This window comes from Nilaparvata lugens, chromosome 6, assembly GCF_014356525.2.
Source record: "Nilaparvata lugens isolate BPH chromosome 6, ASM1435652v1, whole genome shotgun sequence".
Lineage (NCBI taxonomy): Eukaryota > Metazoa > Arthropoda > Insecta > Hemiptera > Delphacidae > Nilaparvata > Nilaparvata lugens.
The window spans coordinates 59903855-59930440 of record NC_052509.1 but is presented as its reverse complement, the minus strand read 5'-3'; the positions used below and the strand labels follow the sequence as shown (position 1 = coordinate 59930440).

The 26586-nt window shown below is 33.1% G+C and overlaps 2 protein-coding genes across 2 annotated transcripts in view; both read right to left on the bottom strand.

The window, feature by feature from the left end:
• Window positions 1-1391: 1391 nt before the first annotated feature.
• On the bottom strand, window positions 1392-6517 carry LOC120352048 (otoferlin-like; the record flags this gene model as incomplete). The annotated part of the gene is made up of 3 exons (XM_039431497.1): window positions 1392-4131; window positions 4742-4842; window positions 6329-6517. Coding segments are annotated over 3 exons (471 nt in total), but the record flags the coding sequence as incomplete, so codon positions are not given.
• A 1555-nt stretch (window positions 6518-8072) lies between these two features.
• Window positions 8073-26586, bottom strand: part of LOC111049113 (otoferlin) — a 314833-nt gene continuing 296319 nt past the window's right edge. The window contains 17 exon segments of the mRNA XM_039431573.1: window positions 8073-8183; window positions 8185-8265; window positions 9338-9468; window positions 9915-10084; window positions 11129-11299; window positions 12975-13246; window positions 14573-14707; window positions 15658-15846; window positions 16181-16327; window positions 16808-16950; window positions 18589-18775; window positions 20127-20295; window positions 21110-21279; window positions 22055-22216; window positions 23710-23844; window positions 25368-25484; window positions 26339-26539. Coding sequence (XP_039287507.1) covers window positions 8073-8183; window positions 8185-8265; window positions 9338-9468; window positions 9915-10084; window positions 11129-11299; window positions 12975-13246; window positions 14573-14707; window positions 15658-15846; window positions 16181-16327; window positions 16808-16950; window positions 18589-18775; window positions 20127-20295; window positions 21110-21279; window positions 22055-22216; window positions 23710-23844; window positions 25368-25484; window positions 26339-26539 — 2691 coding nt within the window.

Genomic DNA, 26586 nt, shown 5'->3' with positions numbered 1-26586 from the left:
AAAAGTGGTTGTTAGTGGAACGGCGTTTGTAGCTAAAGACTGAAAAATGATTATAGTGGACCTCACTCTAGTAATTATACTACCGGTCCATCTTTACCCTCATGCTTCATCATCTATTATCTTCACTTATTTTACTATTGAGTTTTTCTTTCTAAACTTTATACCTTATATTTGAAAATTTTGTTCCTATTAAATTTGTAATTTTTGTTTGTGTTAGAAGAGTGTATTTTGGCTCACACCTGTTGCCATTGAAAACTGTTGAATAAATGTGTAGAAACATAATCATGAGCGACAAATAAGTGAGGTGGATATATTGAAGTTACTAACTTATATTCCATCCAAGATCTTTTTGAACGTTTAAAGCTTTAAAGCTCGGAGATGTTTTACATATTATGTAATCCTCCATAATAAAAATATGCTCAATGTGCAATATAATGATGAATAATTTCATCAAATGTTTGGGAATTGATTATTTATTTATTTTATTCACAATCACAAATCATAATTAAAATATGATTGGGAAAAGACAACAGGCATAGCCCAAAACTGTCTTCTCCCGAATTTTTACAAATAAAAGTTTCAAAAAAGAATGAGGTTGGATTTCACTTTTGACTTCAAAAAGTCCAATTTACACTTCAAAACTAATGACTAAACTAAATTTTTAATTATATGAATATTCCATCAACTTTCACACTGATGGTTGGTGTAATAATTCATTATCTACAACAATAAATGAATGATTTGGTCTTTTTTGATTATCATGTAATTTGACAACGTCATGTCTATTCCTGTGGAATTCTAGATACAACTTTTGACGCTAGATTGTGCACCCCTATCTTTTTCTCTGATTACAAATTCTGCCACCAGACAGTGTGTTAGAGCAGTCTTTCCCTTCACAGGGGGATGGCTATCATACCATTATCAGGGCACACCTCCAGGGCATCTCTATACAGAGAGTAACAATCAAATTCAACTGCTGGGTTTCCAATCTCAATATCGAATATCTCAAAGCGAGAAATATCGTAGTCTCCTCAATTTTTTCATTAATAACTTCTAAACGATGTCATCTCATTTTCTCAAAGTTTATTGTTTTTGGAAAACATTTCCTATGAATGTAGAAAAAACGGTTTTATATTTAGGAATAAATGAGTTAGAGAATTTTTAGTATGAGTTTCGACAGAATATAAGTGAAAATATCAACTTTTTCTATTTCTATATACCGGTAGAACTACTACTATTATTACACCAATAAATATGAAAGGGTGCTGTATATGCTCTTTTCATTTTATTCCAATGGATGTGAATAGTATTGTCTTCAATTAGACCGGTTGAGCTTTCAAAAATTATGGTGCACGATGTTAGAAATAAATCAAAATCAGGTTTTCTAATTTCTAAATATTTTATTTGACTATTTACAATGCTCCTCATTAGTTTTATACAATTATATCACTTCAATATTCTCTCAGTAATTTACAATAATTCTTGTAGCTCACACACATCGAGTTCTAGATATTATTTACATGATATTAATAAATAGTATTATTATACAATATTATTTAATTCAGCATCACAAAGAAGAGTCCTGCTCCACATGGTTATAATATAAGTGGTGTTATAGTCTTAGGCATTCAACTACATAGTTATATGACAATAGTTGTGTTACATTTCCCAACTAATGGAATTATTGTGAAAAATAACGTATATCATTGAAATCATTGGTAGTTATGTTGAAGCTCGCATATAGAAATGAGAAATCATTATTTCGTTTCATTGAATATCATTGAAATAATTATTGTTGTAGTTATGAAGAATTCTAATCTAATATGATTTCGATAAATTCTCTATTCTAAGAGCATAATGGTAAATTCACCTATATTTTAAAATATTCTAATTATTATAAGGTGAAGGCGAATTAGTAAATCCAAATTAGCAGACACATATAATGCGATTTCATTTGATTCACTAGAATTTACTAATGTACAGAGTGAGATTTATTGTTGATATTATTCAATTCATTTAATTATTACTGTATATTGGATCTTAGTTACAAAATTTACATAAATATATCACGAATAAGATCCTTAATATATTTTATTCATTTTTTATAATAATACTAAGTTATGTCATAGAGAAATAATAGCATAAGTAGATATCCCATGGTATAGGGTGTTTATGTCGCAGCTTTTACTGTTATCTCAAGCAGATAGTTCATGTACGTAATTCTTTCCCATGAAGCTGTGTGACACTGGTAGTCTCTCATATTGTGCCGTTCATACACTCTCACCCCAACAAAACAGTATAATTCGACAATAATCAACAGTAATCGGCTTGAGATAACAGTAAAAGCTGCGACATAAGCGCCCTATACCATGGGATATCTACTTATGCTAATGTTTCTCTATGGTTATGTACAGTAATGGAATGAATTTTCTTTCAACAGTATTAACTATAGTAAATTTCTGTTCAGAAAAGATGGTTTGAGAAACATGGAATCAATAAAGGAAATATTACATAGGCAAACAGTGTATATCTAGCCTACAAACTATAGATTTTGAATTGAAAGTTGTATCAAGGAAAATGATTTTTACAAGGCGAAAACAGTCATTGTGAATGATGAAAGACAGAATGGGATTTTATGTAAATATTATAATTTGTCAAATAAACACCAGAATAGATCAATTTCCTGGAACATCCAACATTCAAACAAAATATAGAATATGAATATACTACTCCTGATTATCAGTTATAATCCAACTCGAGTACCTACCCTACATAAATGAATTATGTAAAAAATATGCCAAGTTTTATTACCATCGTCAATATATAATTATTATTACTCAATTATTGTACACTGCGCGTGAATTGCACAACTGAAAATATAATATAATTTTACAAATAAAACTATAATGTTGAATAAGAGTACTGTTATGGATAATATACTGATTATAGCTCTATATGTGATGTGATATGTACGCATTACTCATTATATAAATGCACAGAGCAAAAATAATTTCATTATTACCCTATCATTATCAGGTTACACATTTCATTCAATAACTATCATACTGGATTATCAATTTCAACTAGAGATCTCAATATCATGAACCATGATCAAGTAATAGTCTAGATTATTCTAATGCTAAATTTATTGTTCAAATTATTTATAAAAAAAAATTCCTACATTATTCAATTTCCGAATAATTTTAAACAGCTTCTAAAATATTGTATGATAATCATTATGCTTGAATAATAATACCCTTGAAATAAGCGCGAGTGCTGAACTGTGTTATAACAATATCTGATATGAAAAGCCTCTCACTGGATATGGTCATTAAATCAACATGGCCATATTCATTTTTCAATTTTTGATGCATTTTTGGCAATCCGATAGAAAATATAGGTTCTAATTTGCAATATTCGTTGGCTAATTTATCATGTTTTCCTTAATATAATTATACGTTGTACTTATGGCCCTCAGTAACACGATTGAAAACTATACCAGTAATTTATTATTCATGATCTGATAATCAAAATTTTGAGGAACTATATCTATGGATCTATCCATACTAGAGTTTTTTTGATTGATTAAAATCAATTATTCATTCGATTGTACAATCTTTGTATAAGTTCACTATTTTATAAATATTTATCATAGTTTTATTTAAATTTATATTTACAAGAGCCTCATTTAATTCATAATTTCATTAAGCTTCAATTTGTGTAGCTTACTATTCAACTTACAATCTATGAATGAGAAAATAATCTCTAAAAATCTCATCAACAATATTAAACAGTATTTTTTGTATTTAATGCGTATTCTCACTTATTGTTCCTTCCAGCTCAGGAATCTTACAGAGCAATTTGATTGGAATGATCTCCTAAACTATGATTTCAACAGTGCTTTATACTAGGCCTATATAAATGCGGGGGTTTCTTTTTGATTGTGATTTCTAAGCTCCCAAGATTTTCTTGACAGTGTAGCCAGGTATTGAGTAGAAGAAGAGAAGACACAGGAATATCAGTCCCATGATGATGAAGAACTTGAGAATTCGCCATTTGTAATTGTGCCAGACGATGTAACGGATCGATTTCAGAGGGTTAAGAAACCACATAAACGATGCATCAGGTCGACTGGAAAAATATGTCAATAAATATCAGATCAATCAATTATCGTGGTATAATATTATTTTTAAAATCACACTTCATTCAACATTTTATTCTATTTCTTTGCACAAACATCTCATGTGCATACTTTGAAAAAGCTCAATTTTCTCTAACCATTCATTATAATTATGCCTGATAGAATTTTAAGATATTTATTCTATTTATATTTGCTCTCATGGAAGAATAAAATAATGGATCATTAAATTTTCGTGGTAGAATTATTCCTAAAATCATCATACTTCATTCAAAATAAATAGAAAGAAAAATAAAAAATCTCAGTACCCTTATTGAATTATTCAATCACAACATGTTTCAACATTGATGCCATTTTCAAGTGATATCAAAAAAAAAAAATTCATTCAAAATTTCTCTGCGCAAACATCTCATGCAAATAACTCATGTACATAATTTGAAAGAGCTCAATATTCTCTCCAATCAATCGTTTTTATCAATATCTGATGAATTCATATATATACATATATAGACATATATCCCGTATGCTTCTATATGTTTTCATAAAAGAATAGGTAAGTTTGATTTCATTGTAAGTTTGAATTTGATTTCAAAATAGACTTACTTTGGTTTGTCGAGTGGATCAGGCTCGTTCCTTCCTTGACCAGCAGGATTTTTCTCTGCCTCTTCTTGACTCAATAAATGAATTTCAGCTTCCACTTTTCCCTGAAAAATATGAATCGAATTCTAATAGAAAAGCCTATTACTTTCTAGATAAATGAGCGAATTCATTGTATAATAAGTTAATTTATTGGAGCTTTCGTTGGTTAAGACATACGAATACGATGTGAAAGTTTCATTAAACAATATTCGGTTACTGAACATTCTTTCTATTCAAATTTTAAGAGATTGAATCACTGTATCAGAATTTTTACTATTGAAAGTTCTATAGTGAGGTCCACGTTATAATGGTAGTGTGTGATTTGCAATGGTGTTGCTATCCTTGTCTATCGTTCAACAAAGCAGATGGCGCTATCTTTTACACGCATTCCAATGTTGCCACATCGTTATTAACAATGTAGAAATTCAACTACCGTAATTGACAAAATACTTTATCTCAATTATGAAAATTTATTAGTACATCTTTAAAAATATATTTTCTTGACAAATAAAATATGATTAACTATTTTCAACAATAATGAACAGTTAAATTGATGAGATATACCAGTATCAGCTGTTTGGGTGGCAAGGCTGAGATCTGGCAACCCTTTTCTCCCATCTTCCAACACTGCCATTATAACGTGGACCTCACTATATAAACTATATATGTCGTCATTGTGTCGGTTGCACAAAAGCCAGTTGAATTTTAATCGTAATTAATTTCAAGAGAACTAATCAGAGATGCCTTCTTTTCCCTTATTGGTTCTCGTGAAATTAAGCACGATTAAAATTCAACCGGATTTTGTGCAAATGGGCCATAGAAGAATAATATATTCAATGTGAATGATTTGATTCAATGTGTATATTCAATTTAATGTGATGATATATTCAATTTCTCCTTTCCAATTTCAAATTAATTACTTCTCAATTCCAATTTATGTTGGAGAGATATCAACTGTAAGCTTATATTTTCTTTTAATGTGATGATATATTCAATTTCTTCTTCCTAATTTCAAATCAATTACTTCTCAATTCCAATTAATGTTGGACAGATACTAAATGTATAATTTCCTCTATATTATCTTCGCAATCAACCTTTTTCAGTAACAAAATCAATAAGATTACATACAGATCAGTAGGCTACTAAGAAATGTGCTCACATTTCTCAGAAATTGTGTTCATTGTTCAATTATAGACAAATGTGATTGAAAGATACTATTTCGATCCATAATAAGAGATTGGTCTGATGTTATATTGAATTTTTAAATATTGAATTTTTTTTTCAATATCAATTCTTTATTGCCAAAATTTAGCAATGTAACAAATCAAAGGTTAATAAATCAAACACTTATCACAAGAAAATAAATTAAAATTAACTACCCAGAACTAAAAAACTGAAAATTGTTTCAGGTACCACTAGCAAAAGAAAAGTCTTTGACCGCTGGTGGGAGTCGAATTTAATTGAATTTGATTCAATGATGAAAATTACTTGATTCATTTCGTGCAATAGATGATCAATATTTAAAAAAATATATTTTTGTATTACTCTCACCGTAAGCTCCATCTCATCGTTCTCCTTTTTCACGAAGAATGGCCACCACCCTTTGACACGTTTTTGTTTGAATATGTTGACCATTGGAACGGATCCATCGGTTTTCAGCATGCTGAGTGTGCACAATTTCGAAGACTTGGCTCCTCTTGGAAAGCGATTCAGATCTAGTGTGATTGCACCTGCAGGAACAGATTTTTATGAATAAATAAACATCAGATTACGATCACTTTAGTGAAATAATATTGGTAAAGATTTAAATAGCCCCTGCAATTGCATTTAAGGTGAAATAAAAACGATGTTGTGGAATTGTGGATTTATGTGGAACTGACAATATCGTTTTTATTCCATATTAATGTGGAGAAATTCCACAACATATCTGTTCAACATCGTGTTAATTCTAGTAATTACATTTATTGAATTCACATGTTTTGTATTACGGTATCATGATACTTTGTCTAGCAGCCTCTCTAAGATTTGCTCAAAGTAGATTATTTGGTTCAATAAACGTTTTTTCTATTCTATTCTAATACAGTGTAGCCTATAGGAATATATTCACAATATCTAAGGCCAATATCTATTTGGCGTTTGTTTAAACACTATTTTGCGTTAGTTTAAACACTATTTGGCGTTTGATACAGTTTAAAACATATCATTTATTACGCATTTTTTTCAGAAGAGCTATTTCCATGGAATAACTTGGAGGTGATTATCTCATTGTTGCTTGAGAAAAATGTCTGTACAAATACTGTAAAATACTGTAGATTTTCAAAATGTAAAATATTCAACTCTTTCGAAAAACAGTCTGATCCTAACATTTTCGAAGTTTTCCTATTTGGATTCTACTACAAGTTTCCAGAGCGAAATAAATTTTCAAGGATGCATTTTCCCACTTGAACTGTGGATTGTCAAATTGATATACAGTAAATCAATCATTATCTCCTCTTATTATTATTGTATCTATTGTCTATGAATAAATAAAATGAAATGAAATAAACAGAGGTAGGGATACAACGGCTGCGAAGTTGCCGTTCTAACCGGCCAGCATTTCTCTAATTTCTAGTGAGTATTCAAGCGCTCATGTTAAACTTACGGAGTTTCCTGTCTGGAATCCTTCAATCGACTGACTCTGATCGACAAATTGGCAACTGTGCTTCTACCTATCATTCTATTCATCACTGTAATTGGCTGATTTCCCTCAATTTCTCTGCGCCGCATATTCCTCCAAGTTTTAAGTTAATTTGTACAGAGTATAGAAAACTCTCAATAATAAATTGATGCAAAAAGATGAAAAATGTAAATTCGTCGAGTTCAACGCCAAATTTCAAGCAGTTTGAACGCTCATGAAAAGTTCAAAAACGTCAAACAAAGGAAAAAATTATATGAATTTTATGGGAAATTTTTTCCTCTCTCCAATCATATCTTTGGAATTAGATTTTGACTGACAGTTTTCAAGTTATTGACATATCGAAAAATCGATGTGTCTCAAAAACTAAGGTCGATATAAAAGAATGTTACTTGACATCTTTTGTTAAAATTTCATTTAGAATCTATGATATTCGGCAGTTATAACTTTTGTTGGAAACTTGTATATTCAAAATAACCTTCATATCCTACTGATGTCAAGGATCACATATGATGTTCACTTAAACTCTAGGCTCGTGCTTGGTTACTGGATGGAATGTTAAAGAAAAACAAACTTCAAAATTTGAATTGATGATAGACAAACGTTGAAATAATATTAAACTCACCCTTTCACATAAATATCAGACATTTTCTCTCCGGTGAAGAATGCATCGTCTTCCAGTACGACCTCGTCAGTGTTCCAGATGATGACCCTCAGCTCGTAGGCTTTGGGGCTTCCTCGGCGAACAGTCAAGGGGTGGTCCCGGCAGGGGCATGTCCATTGGAAACATGTCCACCCACATTTCCAATTTTCCCTGACAAATTTGAAAAAGGAAAACAGGTTTTAAAGAGTTATTGATTTAATGGTATATGATGATTGAGTTATTAACACTCAATAATAAATTATTATGAGTATATCTTGATGTGTATTGTAAATCACTGAAATCTTGATGATTTGAAAAAAGAAACAGGTTTCAAAGGGTTATGATTTAGATGATTAAGTTATATTTCCACTTGACAATCAATTATTATAATAAGTATATTTTTTATGTGTGTTATGAATTTATTTTTCTTTTCCACTAATAATTAATTAAACTTCGAATCAGGAGCACTTTCAGAGTAGTTTACTTATTATAGTGAGGTCCACGTTAAAATGGCAGTATTCGATTAACATTCGTGTTACTATCATTCGTCAAAGCAGATGGCGGTATCCTTTTCTAGCTTGGCAACGTTACCAGATCGTTTTTAACAATGTATAAATGTAATTAATTAACAATATATTTCATCTCAATCACGAAAATGTATTATGTAATAACTGAAGAACATTTTATTCTCTTGGCAATAAAATATTATTGAACATTTTAAACAAGAATTATCAGATATGCCGGTATCAACCATCTTCTATAGAAGGCAGTGGCAACGGCAACGTTGTTCTTCTATCTTTCTCCACTGCCATTATAACGTGGATATCACTATAGCAGTGCCAACTTTTCGACCTCTGTAATTTGTGGTCTTCAGACTGAGGGAACTGAAAGACGTTTCAAGGTTATAAAAAATGGAGTGTTTATATATTTTATTTATTCATTCATTGTACAAACACTATAATCATAATATTATAAAATATGACATTGGAGGAAAAGCTAAGCTATGCCTGTACTATTTCTCTCCAAAAATTTTGATAGAATGCTTATGTTATCCAAAGGTTAAGTTTATGAAATAACACACTGCTTCGTCACTTGGTTTTCGGTTCAGGAATAATGATTTGAAAATTTTGAAGGTTAATAGATTACCTTTAAATGGTGGTGTTTGTTGGAGGAATTGGTGGGGAGCATAGGCTGTGGAAGGTTATCACATATTTTCATGATTATTTTATTATACTGTTCTAACCTGTTCGATTCCGGGTTTTTCTGGATTGTAAAGGGGACGTGTCTCCACGTGCTCAGGTACAAGAGTGCAGCCATATCTTGGGAACTCATGCCAATGATGAAGGACAGCCAATGCCATATGCTCTTCAGCGCCTGTTCAACAAAGATTACCATACAAGATGATGCTAAAATTTCATAAAATTCATCGATGGAAAACATTTCATTCAGCAGGTAATAGAGATATTGAGAGACCAAGGAAAAGGGCCAAAGGTGGTCTCAAAATAATATAGTTTCAAACGTTGATAATTTGTTGAACGGAGCTTGTTCATTATTAAGTAGATGTTGTTAAATTAAGTTGCTGAATTTGTTCATTATAAAGTTTTCAAATTGTTAAAATAAAAATAGTTATAGAAAAATTGTTAATAATTAAAATAAAAATTGTTATAATAAAGTTAAGTTGCTGAATTTGTTCATTATAAAGTAAGGAACAAGCAGTCATGCCTAGCCTATACCGTGGAAGTCATTCTTGGTAACTATAATCTCAGTACCTATTTCTAGTAATTATAATATATTGGATCCCTTTAGGACTTTTTAGTTACCTTTTATGTGGAACCATTCGCAGTCATCATCGGTTTGAAGTATGAATGTTCGCCTCCCAATTTTGACTTTGCCATTGGAGTAGAGGGGTGAATCCAGCTTGCTGTCTTTGCAGAGCTTGGCAAGAATCTGTGTTGGTTTCATCGGGTCACGCCATTGGTTGTAACCAAAACTGGAAAAAAATCAAGAAAAATTCTTATAAAACTGTAAAAAACATACAAAATTAATATTGTACTTCAAGGCTTGGAGCTCCGAGCGTCATTCGTGAATTGTTCTGTGTTATTATGAAAGTCTTCAAACCAGTATAATGATAGTATATTTATAATAACAGACATTTATAATAATAGAAATTGTGAGTACAAAGCGTTTTAAATCAGCATTCGAATGAAATAATCAGTAGGCTAGACAATTCTTCCATCAATTTCATTAGTGTATAATTCAGTCAGTTATTGAATTTATAATTTTGACATCGAGCAGCAGAATATATATTTATTTATCGAGAGAGAGAGAGAGAGAGAAGAAATATACTCCTTTAACAAAATTGATAATTTAATCAGTTCGTAACTCAACATTTCAACATCGAGCAGCGGAATAACGATCATTAATTCAATCATAATTTATTAGTAATATTATCAATCATTGATAATATCATTAGTTTTATATCGAGCTAAAATTAACACAGAGCAGAAGAATGGACATTTATGATTAGAGTAGGAGTGGGATTTGACTGAGCTATCAAGGTGGAAGTCTGTCATTGGCCGAAACAAGACACGCCCATAATTGCAATAATGTACGTAATGAGACACATTTTTATGAACTATTCTCAGAAAGAAAGTTGACCAAGCTTAGCTTAAAGTTTTATGCCTGGAATAAAGTATAGTGTTTGAGTCAAGTTTAGTATTTTACTAATTCAAAGGAAGGCAACAAAGCCAAACCCAGATGAGATTATTTCATAAAAATACAAATAAGAATTAGATGAATTGAACTCCATGATTAATGTGATATTGTTTCATAGGATAATGCTGTAAAATTGATATCAATCAGTTAAATCAATCAAATTTATTTCCATTCAAAATACAGTTCACGAAAATAAATATAAATTACATTTTTATGGAAAAATTAGCATCCACAAAGAAAGAATCCTATAAGATATTATAGGATAATGCTGTGAAATTGATATTATAGGATAATGCTGTGAAATTGATTTTCAACTCACTCTTCATATCGTTTGGCAACTCCGCAAGTAGCTCTATGCCTTGAATAGAATCTGTTCTCGAGATCAATCTTGGTTTCGCCAATCAGGTCATCGGATCCCACCAGATCCCAGTCCAGTATCTGCACTGTTAGAACTGAGTCCTGCGGGAAAGTGGCTTCTATTTCGAAGCACCTGAAACATGACATAGAATTGTTGACAAAAATGGTACGACATAAATAGAAAGAGAAATAAAAATCTCAGTACCTACCCTTTTTGAATTATTCTATCACATGTTTCAACATTGATGCCATTTTCAAGTGATATCACTATAAGTGATTTATCAGAAAAGAGATAAATTAATGGTACGACAATTTAATTTTTTTAAGATAAATGAATAATGATGAATAAATTTAGTTAATGTTTAATTAACTATTCTATTCACATTTCAATGAGGTAATCCTCATGATCTGATATTTTGGGTATTACTTCAAATTTTGATTGCTCTGGAAAATGGTAGAAAACATTTTTCTCATAATTACATTCGAATTCGGGTTTTCTCCAACCTTTTTATACCAACGCGGAAAAATGTATCAATTGAAGGATTCATTCTGTAGTGGTTGACAATTCAATAGGGTTTTCTTGCATTCAGTACTGATTATTGTGGAAAATATATTAACAACGGTGTAGTAGATCTAATTCACGCTTGGTAGTCCAATTCTACGATGGTTGAATTCAATTTGGTTATTTCGTAGCGGTTGATAATATTGAATTGGATTCTCTTGTACCCTGTACTGATTATTGGTGGTTAAGATAACCAGAGTTGTATCATAGCGGTTGGATTCAATTTGATTTTTGTGCAACCAATATTAATCTATTTCGTTTCAAACATTACATGATATATTACTTCTCTAGCTCAGATAATACTTCCACTAATGATACTAAGGATATGATGACAATGATCACATTACACGCGTGTTTGTGCAAGTGCATGAGCTGAAAAACAAAATTTGGAAAGAGTCATTGGAATACGTTGTGACTTGCCTGTAGCTGCTCACACTGAACGCAACCAGCAAGTGCAAGCATTCATTGTCAGTGTTCCTATTGCTTTTTCCAGATTCTGTTTCTCATTGCATGGCCAAGCGTGCCCTTGCACATAAAACGCATTCAATTTAATCATGCCCTTATAATATCAATTTCGTGCAACTAATAGCCCTGACTATAGATTTTGTTTCTCATCTGCATGACCTAGCGTGTACTTATATGCACCCAATGTGATCATACCCTTATCATACTAGTAGTTCTGTGAACAGTAGACCTCACGCAGTATTCTCATCCACAAGTACCTGATTGAAACTATAGACCTTATGGAAATACAGCAATAGACTGGCTTCTCCACACATCTGTGTAATCACTTGTCAGCTGATTTATGATGAATAATTCCATAGTCTGATTTTTACTCTAATATTGGCGTATGAAGGAGACTCCTTTTCTCTTTGTAATATCCTCAAAATGCAAAATTTTAATAAACCTTGTACATACGTCGACGCTAAATTCAAAAAGGAACACACCTGTCAAATTTCATGAAAATCTATTGCCGTGTTTCGCTGTAAATGCGGAACAAATATAAACATAAAGAGAGATGCAAAGCCGTCGACTTCAATCCTAGACCTCACTTCGCTCGGTCAATAATATCATATCAATTTCGTGCAACTAATAACCCTGACTACAGATTTTGTTCCTCATCTTGGTCTGCATGACCAATCATGTAGCCTACTGATATGCATCTAACGTGATCATACCCTTATCATATGATATCAATTTGGCGCAATTAATAAATCTGACGATTGGGAACATCAATTACACTCACTTTCCGAACACCGGGTTGAGCTGTTTGGATATATAGTTGTCCTTGTCGCTGATGCGTTTGCTGCCCAACTGTAGTAGGACATAGGGGTCGGCCTTGCCGTTGAGGTCCATGGGATGCAGTTCGTTGGCTTTGACGACGTAGACTCGTACCAGCACGTGAATAGGGTCGTTGTTGGGCAAACCCTGGAAGAAGCCGTACTGTGGGTCCAGGCCCATGATGGTGTGGTCCTCGATGTCTTTGGGTAGCGGCCATTTGTACACTTTTATTGCTCCCTGTTCAATTACAAAAGAGAAATTGGTGAAACATTCATTGTTGAAAAGCAGGAAGGAAATTGGAGAAAATATTTGGTTCCAATTATGTAAGATTGTAGAATGAGGAAAGTTGATGAGTTTTAAAGATTGCATTCGGTATTAGAGCATATTATTCCACTGTAAACTGTAAGACTAAAAAAAGAGTGAGAATAATAAGTAGAAGTAAGAGGGGAGGGAGAAGAACATGACAAATAAAAGGAAGAAGCAGAAGAAAGGGGAAAAGAAAAGTGAGAAGTAGGAGGAGAGGTCTCGTTGAAGGGCAGATAGACCCTGATAAAGCCATAGGCTATCAACGTTAGTAGACTATCCTATTGTAGGCTGTCTCTGTATTCACAGTATTCTGTTAGTAGACTCTATTAACGTTGGTAGGCTACTGCTGGTTTCAATTGTGTGGAATAAGGAAATTTGATGAGTTTAAAAGATTGAATTCGAAATTAGCAGAGCATGGTAGCCCTGTAAACTGTGAAACCGAAAAAGGAGGGGAAAAACAAGAAGGGGAGAAGAGGAGGAAGAAGAAAAGGGAAGATAAGAGGAATGAGCAGGAGAGAGTGGGAACGAAGAGTAAGAAGGAGAGGTCGTTCAAGGGCAGATATACCTTGGAAAAGTCGTACTACTTACTGGTCCTGACCCATTATCGTGAAGTATAAAAGAGAAATCTGTGGAAAGTTTTAATTTGAAATTTGAGAAGGGTTGAAATGTACAGATAGGACTGATCAGTTGATTGATGAAAGATTTGGTTTCAGCTATGAAGATGTACTGATGAGTTTCAGTTATTGCATTTCGAACGTGTTTAAGTGGTAGAGTGGACATTACTGTCCAAAATTCGCCATGTCAACAAATGAAAGGGTCATTCTAAGGCTGTAAACTTGAGGATCGGAAAAGGAGAAGAAGGAGGGAAAAACGAAGAAGAAGAAGATGTAGAAGAAGGAGAGGAAGAAGTAGGAGATTGATAGAAGAAGAGGGTGGAGAAAAATCAAAAGAGCAAAAAAGGAGGAGAAGGGATACAGAATTCAACATAATGTTACAACAGGATAAAATATCGTTTGGAAAAGTGGCTGTATGAATAAATAATGAGTGAGCGGTGACGGGAACTAAGAAGTAAATGTAGCGGATAGCTTCACTATTTGCTAGTTTTAGGATTCAAAATCACTTCTCTCCCTCATCATCATTACTCCCGTTACTCAGCCCATGTCCGATGTGAACAGCCTCAAGAAATATTGATCATAATTTTCATATATTCTCATAATTTGAATTCGTGTCTGATGTATCCAAAAGCTACAAACTTACTTTAAATGTTCCGACGACTCTGCTATCGTCTTCCACGTCATCTCCAGTCTTTTTGCCTCTGTATAAATCGAACGTCTGAAGCCATTCGCTGAATCCATTGAAATCCGATTGACTTTCCAGTTCACTAGGATAGATCTGGAATTGATACAATATTTTTAATATATTGTTACCAAACATTGATCGTTTTGATGTAGGGGGTGACTCTTTTGATACAAAACTCAAGATACCCGATACAATGCTAATTTTTTCCTTAAAGCAATAAAATAACTGATCCATGCTATTAGATTTATGCTGAGAGAGAGTTTAGATACTCTTGGATAATAGCATAGCCACCTCTAAAACAAGGCCGCGGCCTTTGATATTGCAAAGTGGATGTGTAGGAATAGAATAATCTAATACATGATTGGTGAAAAAGATTAAAAGAAATATCATCTGATCTTTTTCACCAATCATGTATTAGATTCTAGGCCTACACTGCGACGTTGCAATATCGTAGGCCGCGGCCTTGTATCAGAGGTGTGGCTATGATAATAGTCATTAGACGACGACTGGACATTGAAACTTGAGTTTTGCATCAATCAACCATAACTTCGAACAAGGAGAAGTGATATTATTTCATGATAATTATGATTCAACAATAAATCCAAAATCACAATAAGCAAAGTCTGAAGTTTTCGTAGAGGATTGGTGGTTTTATGTAGTGACAGAACACTAAATTTTGATAACGGATGGAAAAACAAAACTATTCCCTCGTTATTCCAGTGAATAAGTGATCGTTACAATTCATTTATATTCTTCTCATCCACTAGTGCTGAAAAAAGTAAATTTGTATGGCTTTTGTTGGAGGAGAGTCCCTTGCAGGAAGGTCTCACCTGAATATATAATTTAAGCCATCAATGGGCCTTACGACTGTCATACTTCAGCCGAGACCAACAATTTAACTAGTGCCAATTCCAACCTGTTATACGTATTTCTGATTTATACAAGTACTAAATTTCACTTGGGAGAGAATACAGTAGGATTGCTAGGAATATACTATGAAATATAATAAAATTGGAATATAATATGAGCTCTGATGATATTACCCTCAGCTTAGCTGTTTTCTCCTGCTTCCTTTGTATACTTTTTGGACTTAGTTTTGCAACAATTTTTGCCGCGGCTCCATGTCCAAACTTTTTGCCACTTTTTTCAGCTATCGGTGGAGATTCCAAATGTATGGGCAACGAACCATTCATCATTTGAATTTTCTTCTCTTTACGCGCTTCTTTGCTCTCCTGGAAGAATACAATAATCAAGGTTCATTAGTAAATTACAATATTCTAATAAATAGAAGGACAACGTGTTAAGTAAGATATTTCAACAAGATGAGTAGGACCTTCAATGAATATGAAGTAATTTTTAATTGATTTATTCGATAGTTTGAATATAGCTTTTCAGGCATTTTAAAAGTTTCAAAAACTTCCAGTCAACAATTTTCCAAATCCAGTATTAAACAATATAATTGAACTTGAAGGATTTAATTCAATTGCGACGAGTAGTATTTCACTTATAAATATCAGAAATCAACAGAACTATCATGAATTTGAATTGGAAGAAGATGCTTTTTACCTCAATCATGGCTTCAACTGATGCAAAGTACTTGGTCCACCAGTCACTATGTTCATCATCCTCCTCTATTTCGAATTCCATACTCTGTTTCCGTTTCTTATTCGTTTCTACTTTCAGGTCTTTTTTATTCCATAATAATGTTGAACCCTGGAAGAAAAGAAAATATGATCGGAATTCACTCATTTTATGATGAGGAATACTGTAAAATTACACTGTAATACTGTAATTGTATTGGAATTCAATTACTCAATATCAAATATTGACTCATTTGTAATCTTCATCAATCATTTTATTAATTTCAAAGGGTACTATAATTCTATTTTATAAATAATTATTGTCAATTTAATTCTAAAATCAGAAATAACAAAATTACATAATATAAATGCGTTTTCACACAAAATGAATGTATACTAAACTTTAGTTATAATACACCAAAGTAAGTAGACAGAGTTAGTCTGTCTACTAACGTTGATTATACACTACTTATTAATAATATCATTACTACTTGTTTTATGATACTATAAAATCAGCCATTTATCAATTCAGTGGAATTTCGACAAGTTGATCACTCTTATAGGGCTATTAAAAATCTGAAAGGTGAAACTTGTTTTTTGAAGTTGCACTTACATAATTAATAACGATACTGGAGTCTTTTATGAGAAGAGGCACATTCTCTCGGTTGCTATTGATATTAGGCACTGGAATTTGGTTGTTACCACCCACTTGAGGCTGTTGAGGAATCGGTAGAGTTCCGTCTCTTTGTTGTTGTTCTGAGCAGAAGAAAATAATTATATTCAATTATAAAAAAATAGAATGTATTTACTTTCATCTCATTAAAAAATGATGCTAAGAAACGCTGAGAAGATGCAGTAGAGGAACTTAATAAGTACACCAGGACACTGCTCAATGCAATCCATCTCAACACCATCCGTATTCAACGCTGACGATGGCTCCATAGCCGTCACATATTCAAAGCCGTATCCAACACCAAGTCAATGACACACAACTTCATAATTATGTGTCAAAACAAATCATATCACATATGATAATATGTGTATCTTATATCATGTCATAATAGATAGGAATACAATAAATTCAAACAATAATTATGATCAAATATCACAATATCCAACCATATATAATATAATTCAACGTAATACACATAGTGAACGCAACCAAATGAAACTCAAAACAAGTTGAGCTTAGTCTGGTCATAAACAGAGTAACTCCTGTCTGTTGTCGGTTTGGGTTCAATTCTCATTATTTCATTTAACTATTATACTCTGTACAAAATTACTTCTTACTTGGAATAGACATGCGCAGCAGAGAAAGCATACAGGGAGTGGGATACAGAGGCGCTATGTTGCCGTTTTGATGCGGCCAGCGTACTCCAACTCCTAGTGACTGATCATGTGCTCATGCTACACATGCGAAGTTTCCTGTCTGAAAGCAGTCAGATGACTGACAAATTGACAACTGCACTTTTACCTATCTCTGTAATTGGCTGATCTCCCTCCATTTCTCTGCGCCGCATTTTCCTCCAAGTCAGAAGTAATTTTGTAAATTTGTAATTTTGGAATATAGTGATTCTTGTAAGATTATGATATCTGTCAGCAATTATGAGGCGATTGACTCCGATTTTATTGATTGATTAGTCTCTCAACTATATTCTATTCATCATAGATATCTATAGAAATTATTGTACAATTATGGTTCTTGTCAAACATTTATGAGTTAAAAACGAAGAGTATGTGTCGCCTTCCTTATAGGTACCTTTCTGAGTAGAACTAACCTGTGAAGTACGTTGATGAGTGCTCGAATTGTCGAATATTACAGAACTTACAGTTGGCGTCCCGTAGCTTTGCCTACATGACTTTGAAACGTTATATAGGCATGGTATGAGGTTCGCGGGGTATTATTCACGGCTTTGCAAAAACATCAGGCTTCAGAGACCCTAGATCCCTAGATGGAGGAAGCGCCCTACACTCAGAGATTCTTCATGAATGAGAGAAGAGAACTGCAACGTATCACCAACAATGGAAAGAGCATGTTGAACGAATGTCAGCTGATAGGCTGTGTTGTGCTAGAAGGACGTAACTCCGAAAAGCTCCTTGTGTATCTTTTCGGATGCAACACGTTGCTTTTGAGAATATACAAAGAGCATCTGTTGCTTTAGAAAAGATACATTTTCGAAAATGTTCGATGTTTTTGAACGGGTAGTATTGAAGTCTAATGACCCTCCGCAGATAGGCAAAGCTACAGGACCCGGACTATAGTGAATAAGAGATGAAGATAACCCAATGAGGATTACTCTTACAAGAAAAACCTTGTTAGTATTTTAGGTCAGAGAAAAATTGCTAATAAATCTAGATTAGAATGATAGCAATTTATCATTCATAAAAATGTACCTTGCAACTGTTGTAACGATCTTTTTCTCTCTTCAGCTTCGCGGTCTCGTTTCGTCTGCGGCGTGTACATGTACTTGTGAATGGAGTTGATCATGTGAGTGCCGACCAGAGTGAATCGGCCGAAGCTGCGGCAGTCGACCGCTCGAATCGTCAATGGAGGTCTGTACAGTTCTTGCTCTGGTAGTTCCTATGTAGAATCAACAAAAGTATAGATCCATCAACCACTATTGCTTTCACCTATGAGTAATACCATAGCCACCTCTAATACAAGGCCCTGGCCTACGATATTGCAACGTCGCAGTGTAGGTCTAGAATCTAAACATGATTGATGAAAAAGATTTTAAAAAATACCAGTTGATCTTTTTCACCAATCATGTATTAGATTCTAGGCCTACACTGCGACGTTGCAATATCGTAGGCTAGGGCCTTGTATTAGAGGTGGCTATGGTAATACTGTAATGTTATGATGTAATTCACCTATCAACATAATATTAGAAGTAATAGGTTACTATTAAGATAAAATTCTTCTATAATCAACATATTATATATCAAGGATGATTAAGTCACAAGGAAGAGCTCGGTAAAAATATTGTAAATTTAGGAAATCAGTGAATAGGTGGCTCAATATCAGTAGTTTTTAAAACATCGTAAGAAACATGAATAAAATTTCTTTGTCATCTATAAAATTGGAAGATGAATAGAACAAGGACTACCTTATTATTTTATCTGCCAATGTTATTACATTTATGTCATTTGTATTGTAAATAAATAGAACAGAGTGTCAGCTTTGCTCAGCTCTGAAGCCATGACAGTTCTGTCTAGCTGAATGCTATAAAGGGTACTATATATTCTTACATTTGACTTGATATTAGGCATAATCACAGACAAGAAAATGCTACAGTTTGATTTGTGGCATATCTGTGTGATTTTTCAGTCAGATTCATTGTATCGTATGCAATAGTTGAGAAATTCAATTATTTCTATTTATTCACAAAATTATTTCTTGAATGACTCTGAGTAGATTTTCCATCAGTCTGATCTTGAACATTTGCCTCAGGTTTTTTTCAGGTAAACATTTGCCTCAGGTGCAAACAATTTCAACCTTTGTGAATTAATTAATTTCCTAAACTCTCACTTTACTACTCAGCATAGAAAGATTAACAGAATTAGCTTACCTATTTCGAAGTCTTATAAGCCTAGCTTGTAGAGAATTATAAGCTTATGTTTGATTGTGAAGCATTCAAATTAAAAAATCTACTTGTGAAAATAGTCAGTTAAGGACTGAAAATTTTGCGAACAACAACAAGACAACCCATTTCGGACAATGTATAACCTTATCTAAATTTGGGAGAGGAATAGCACTAGGTTACCTTATTTTTTCTCTCCCTATCATTCTAATGATGTATCTATTGTATTATTCAATTAAGAATATCAATACAAGAGCCCTTACATCTAGAGAGAGAAATAATTTTTCAATTTCCTAAATTAAATTTTCTTTTTGCACTCAATGATGAGGAGTAAGAATGAAAAGTGCTCACCAGTTCTAAAAACTTGACAGGCGTTGCGAAATTGGGATTCTTTTTGGCGTTTTGTATGACTGATGAGTAGAGGATGTGTCCGGCGCACTCAATGTCCACTCGAGGCTTGTCCACTGTCATCAGGTGAACTCGCTTCAAGTCGCGAAGGCCCCAGAATAATACTTCTATCCTGAAAGCATCACAACAGTCCTATAAGATTCATTCATCGTCATCAATCTGTTGACTATATTCCATACATCAAACTGAGAGCAACACAACAATCCAAAATTCAATTTTGTAGTGATAAATCTATTTACGAAACTCCATGCACTCAAAGTTTAGTACTACATATCCAGGATCCAGCAACTAATTTTCCATGACTTTCATTCAATATATTTCAGTGATTTCTAGTTATCAGAATAGTAGGGATTCATTTATTTATTTTTTGTATAAAACTATAATCATAATATAATTATGACATTGGAGGAAAAACTAGGCTGATTGAAATATTGATTGTCAATAATTGGATGATATGGAGGATGTAATTCTAATCTAGGAATTCTAACAGGGATCAAATCATACATTATATTCCTGCAATAGGTACTTTCAAATTGATGGAATATGAAATCTATTCGAATTCATGAAATTTCACGATTTCCAGAATGTGTCATAAAATTACTGATTGCCAGTGATGAAAAGTTGAGATTTGAATTTGAATTCTTATAGAAATGAATGCATTTTCTCTTCAATATTTACATACAGAAAAAATCCATACCAAGTTTATATGATACAATGTGACATTTTAATTGAATTTTTAATTCTAGCTTGTTGATTCATTCCCACATGGACCTGGAGCTGAAGCGAGGGCTAGGCAGATAATGAGTCACATTATCAGTTTAAACACCGGAATTTGAAACTGTCAGTTATCATAATTGTCTGTTACTAGAGTGTACTGAATTATTGTCATAAGAATGTATTCATCTACTATTTGGTATGGAGCTTACCTATATTTGGCAAGAGTAGGCCTGATTCCCCTTGGAACGGGTAACAGGGCGAGTGATGTGGTTGCTGTTCCATCCTCGGAGCAGGGCTGTGACGAAGGGTGGAGCAGTTCTTTTGGCGGAGGAAGGTCAGGTAGATCGGCACCCGCTACTTTATCGGGAGCTTTTTTCAACTGCAAAAACAAAAAATTTAGTTCACTAGAGATTGATTTCATTGATTATGGTGTAACAACGGAAATCGGAATTCTAGTCTTTATATTCATAATTTAGGAAAATCTCCGTTATCAATAGAAAAGATAGAAACGAAAGAGAAGTACTATTTTTTGTTCAATTCCATTTTTGGCCAGGTTGTGATTCTGGTTTCATTGGAAACGTATCTTGAAGCCGTACATACCAGAAAAACTCATTAACTTCTACATAGCTTCTAAACTTGAAAAATACAGAGTGGAACCCAGTTAGAAATGCAGTGTAATTGGATCAAAGATTAGAAGTTCGAGTGTTAATTTCACGAGTGATTGAGCATTTTGTCTTTGGATGAATGCTATTCATTTGCTTTAACAGTAAAAACACCCCTAGATAACTTGAATTGTGAGATTCTAAGTTCTTGAGAAATGATATTCTGCTCATGGTGTGTGATTCGGATCGATTTAATTTAATCTTGAAGCTGATATGACATCTTCAAGGAGAATGTTGTTTCATTTTCGCCTCTGTTTTCAATTCCTCTTACTTTGTAGTTTCCTCTCTCACTTGTAATGAGTGAAGAAAGCTGCTCCAGTAAATATTCATCTATTTATTTATTCTTTTACAAATAATTAATTAAACTATACCATAATATACACTGTAATGATGAAATTATTTTACAGAATAAATCAATTATTTTACAGAACTACTTCCCCAAAAGAGCAAGCTCGAACTTGAGAAAGGAAGCTCGATGCTTGAAATACTTACCTGTAATAGTTCAAACGTTGCTAGTAGTTCTCCAGCTCTTTCTGGTCCTCTCTGTATATCATACCATTCAAGGCAAGGCGGAAAATTTGGTTTTTCGTAGGGTTCATCCAATAATTTCACATGTGGTTTCGCTAGAGCTCTCCCGATGAACTCTGACTTTCCCTGTTAAAATGAGGATTTAAATTACTCGTCTCTTGAATTTGCAGTAAATAGACTCCATAAACAATTCGCAAGTCAGTATTTGAAATTGATCGGATAAAATAATGAATAAGGATCAAATTATTATGATGTTTTAGTAAATTGAATACAATATCCATTATTTACTCTAGAGTGACAAATTTATAACTTATTCTTATTTAATTATGATGTTTTAGTTCATTGAATACAATACCTATCATTTACTCCAGAATAACAAATTTGTAACTTATTCTTATTTAATTTTTAATTTACTAATGAACACAATATTAGAACAGAAATAACAGGCTTTTACTATATTCATAATTCACTACAGAGCAACATATTCATAGTCTATTCACATTTATCAACCAATTTATTTTATATCACAATATTAGTACAGAAATAGCAGGCTTTCTAAGATTCCAACAATCAGTTATGATTGAGAAAAATTTCAATGACATTTTCATTTTTGAAACCAAAAAATTGCACAGAGTAAAATAGGAGAAACATGACAAGCGTCTGCTTGAAGAGCGCTCCTCTCTCAACCTATTGTTAAGCTCCTATTGGGTGATGATATTATGTCATTATATTTTAAACTGTGCTTCTATTGGCGGATGCTTAAGCCTGGATTTCGCTGTTCAATAATACATTTCGTTTCAATTTGCAAATAGATGTAGAGTTATCTTTAAAACGTCAATTCTAGCGACACTTGTAATAATATTTAGCAGTCCCAACACGTATTGTTTCAAATATTAATTTTTCAACAAGATAACTCAATGATATTCTGGTATTCCAGGAGAAAACATTGGACTTCTTACATTGGACCATCTATATTTTTGGCAAAGTAAGCAATTTTTGCATAGTAGCGCTCATCGAATTTCCATCTACCTGTTTACCCTTTTAGGTGCGTACAGATTTACAGATTCACTTTCAATCAGCTGATGCCAAGCTTTTAATATCTGTATCTTACCGTTTCTGTAAAAATACAGATATAGTCAGCTGATTAAAAGTGAATTGCTCATTTCGCGGCGCGTATATCTGTACGCACCTTAAGTCAATATTTGCAGTAGCAGAAGTCTTCGGGGTGAATATTATAGCATTTAATTTGGATTTTCATTCAATAATAATAATTAATTCATTAGCATTTGAATAATTACAATATCTCAGTAATTTGCATCAATGATATTTTACTATCTACTATCATCATAATGAGTAGGCCGCTCTTTTCTTGGAATATCATGGAATTGCTAACTTGAGATCAATTATGTATACTTACTGTGAAGAATTCCAGTATTTTATTCAATTAATTTATTTAATAATTCTCTTATGAAGCTTTCACAAACCCTTTCCCAGAATCTCTGGAATATGATCATGAACCTAACGATCCTTCTATCCCCTACTCATTTCTCTCAGCAACTTTGTCTCATGAAATAATTGTAAAATGTATAATAGATAGAATTAATTATCATGATTCTTACCACTTTATCTTGGTCAAATATTTCAATGATGATTGTTGGCGGTTCTTTCTTGATTTCATCTGTACTTCCATAGATTAGAATTTCGTCAAACACCAGTAGTTCATCCCACGTTGGACTAAGTGTCTCGTCTATAACCTGCGAAAATACACATATTTATTATAACTTAATTCTCTTAGAAAATGTATACTGAAGTAATATTGTAACCAGGCTATATAGCGTAATGGAGCCCACATTTGAATATTTCATTTAGTATTAATATTTTTGTTCCTATTCAGTGTATAACTTATTACTATCAGCGTATTATAATAATATTTAACCGTCATACTCATGGTTTTTATAACACTTATAATATTCAATATCTAGTATCATTCATGATACCTCTTCATCATTATCATCTTCCGATCAATATGAATTCATCTAAATTAGAAAACTACTTTGTGAAAATAATTAGACTGAAAATTTTGTGAAGTGAACAACAAGACTTAACCTATTACTTTCCTTGCCCTATTACCATACGTAAGGAAAGTATTGCTTGCCAAAAATTTAAGGTACCATAATTTCATGTTTTTTATACGTTTCATTACTTTCCTTGCCCTATTACCATAGGTAAGGAAAGTATTGCTTTCCGAAAAAATGAGGTACCTCAATTTCTAAATTTCTATACGTTTTAAGGTCCCCTGAGTCCAAAAAGTGGTTTGGGTAATGGTCTGTATGTTGTGTGTGTGTGTGTGTGTGTGTGTGTGTGTGTGTGTGTGTGTATGAGTGTTTGTGTACACGATATCTCATCTCCCAATCAACGGAATGACTTGAAATTTGGAACGTAAGGTCCTTACAATATAAAGATCCGACACGAACAATCTCGATCAAATGCGATTCAAGATGGCGGCTAAAATTGCGAAAATGTTGTCAAAACAGGGTTTTTCGCGATTTTATCGAAAACGGCTCCAATGATTTTGATCAGATTCATATTTTGAATAGTCATTGATAAGCTCTATCAACTGCCACAAGTCCCATATCTGTAAAAATTTCAGGAGCTCCGCCCCATCTATGCAAAGTTTGATTTTAGATTCTGAATTATCAGGCTTCAGATACAATTTAATCCTTACATTCCGAGTGGAAAAGAATGATCATGAGAATCTCTACGATTAATGTCTGGTAACATTTTCACCTAAATTGAAAATAAGCTCGAAATTCGAGAAAATGTGATTATCCAATATTGCAAACTGTTGGCAACTGTGATTCTATTGAATTATTCACTATGAAGAGATAGCAGACCTCGTGTGTTTTCAGCGTTATTGCCCTGTCACCAGCTGGCTTAGATCTTTGAATAGTAGTAGACTTGAGATGCGCGGGAACACTAGCGTCAGGTGATCAATTTTCATAACGGCAAGGAAAGTTGTGTGAGTGCGCCACACCAGATTTTTTTGGACTATGTGTATACTTATCTAAATTTGGGAGAGGAATAGCACAAGGTTACCTTTTCTCTTTTCCTATCATTTCGAAGATGTACTTATTGTATGAACCAATAAAGAATAAAGAATGTTTCTTCATTCATCATCCGTACTTTGTCAACTAAGAACGTCTATGGTTGTTTGAGAACATTATCTATGAAAATCTAACGCATGATTTAATTCTATCATTGACAAAAAATGGATTACCTGAGTCGTTTTACAATACTCTCCAATGATGACTCTCGCGAATGGATCTGACAGTCCTGATGCATCAGAGCCTATCAGTGATCGTGCCTGATACATGTATGCTCTCATTTGGAATGGCTGGAAAATAAATTACAGTTATTAGTTTTCAAAAATATTTGAATCACATTCAGACTTATTCATCTTAGACTAGTTTCTGATTGATATAGTATTAATCATGTCAAGTTTGTTTAGTTTTGCAACAGGCTTACAAAGCATCCCATCAAGAGTGAAATGCATTTCATTTTATCATGCAGAAAAGAGAGTTATTTTTTATTTTCATTGTGAATTACACATTCAGTATTGTACTATATTAGAATTAATTCCATTGACATAATCAGAAGATGATATAATGAGCAGAATGTGTTATTGTGATAGCTGATATTGGAAGGGAAGAGAAAGAAATTGTGTAAGAGCAAGAAGCAACGACAACTTCTCACTTCTAATTCACTAACGCATGACTGCAGTAATTAATAATTAGTGAATAATTATTATTTACTAATCACTAATCTCAAGGTAAAGTTCTTGGCAGGAGAGGTGTTGGTAGGAGACGAATTTCCTGGTTGAAGAATTTGAGAACATGGTTTGCAGAGTCCACCGCGGTACTTCTTAGAGCGGCTGTCAACAAAGTTATAATTGCCTGAATGATTGCCAACATTCGGTAACGGATAGGCACCAGAAGAAGAATCACTAGATAGTGATCAATTTCTGCAGAAATTCGATTTGAAAGCTTAAATGAACTCAGGGCTCTTCGAATTTTTTAGATGTTTTAAAAGAAAGTGTACTGGTTACATAATCACTACCTACTTTTATAATGATAATTATAGACGGAACTCAAAGCTCTTTGATATTTTTCAAATTAATGTTCCAAAGGATATTGTACCGGTTGATTAATCACTTCTTTTTTTTATATAATAAAATGAAAATATACTCACATATTTCTCTTTATAATGTATCATAGACGGTGGTAACGCTCTAGGTCTCTCAGCATTCCTGATCTCGTGTGAAATTTCGTATCCTTTCGTGAGTCCGTTGACGAAGTTCTTCTTGTGCTTGACTAGACCCAGCCACATGTAGGCCTGTAATTTGGCTTGTATCGCCCAGCCACTCGGTCCCAGGCCTTTTTTACCAGGCAACTGAAAATTCACAAATTCCCAATAATCATCAGGAAGAATGAAAAAAT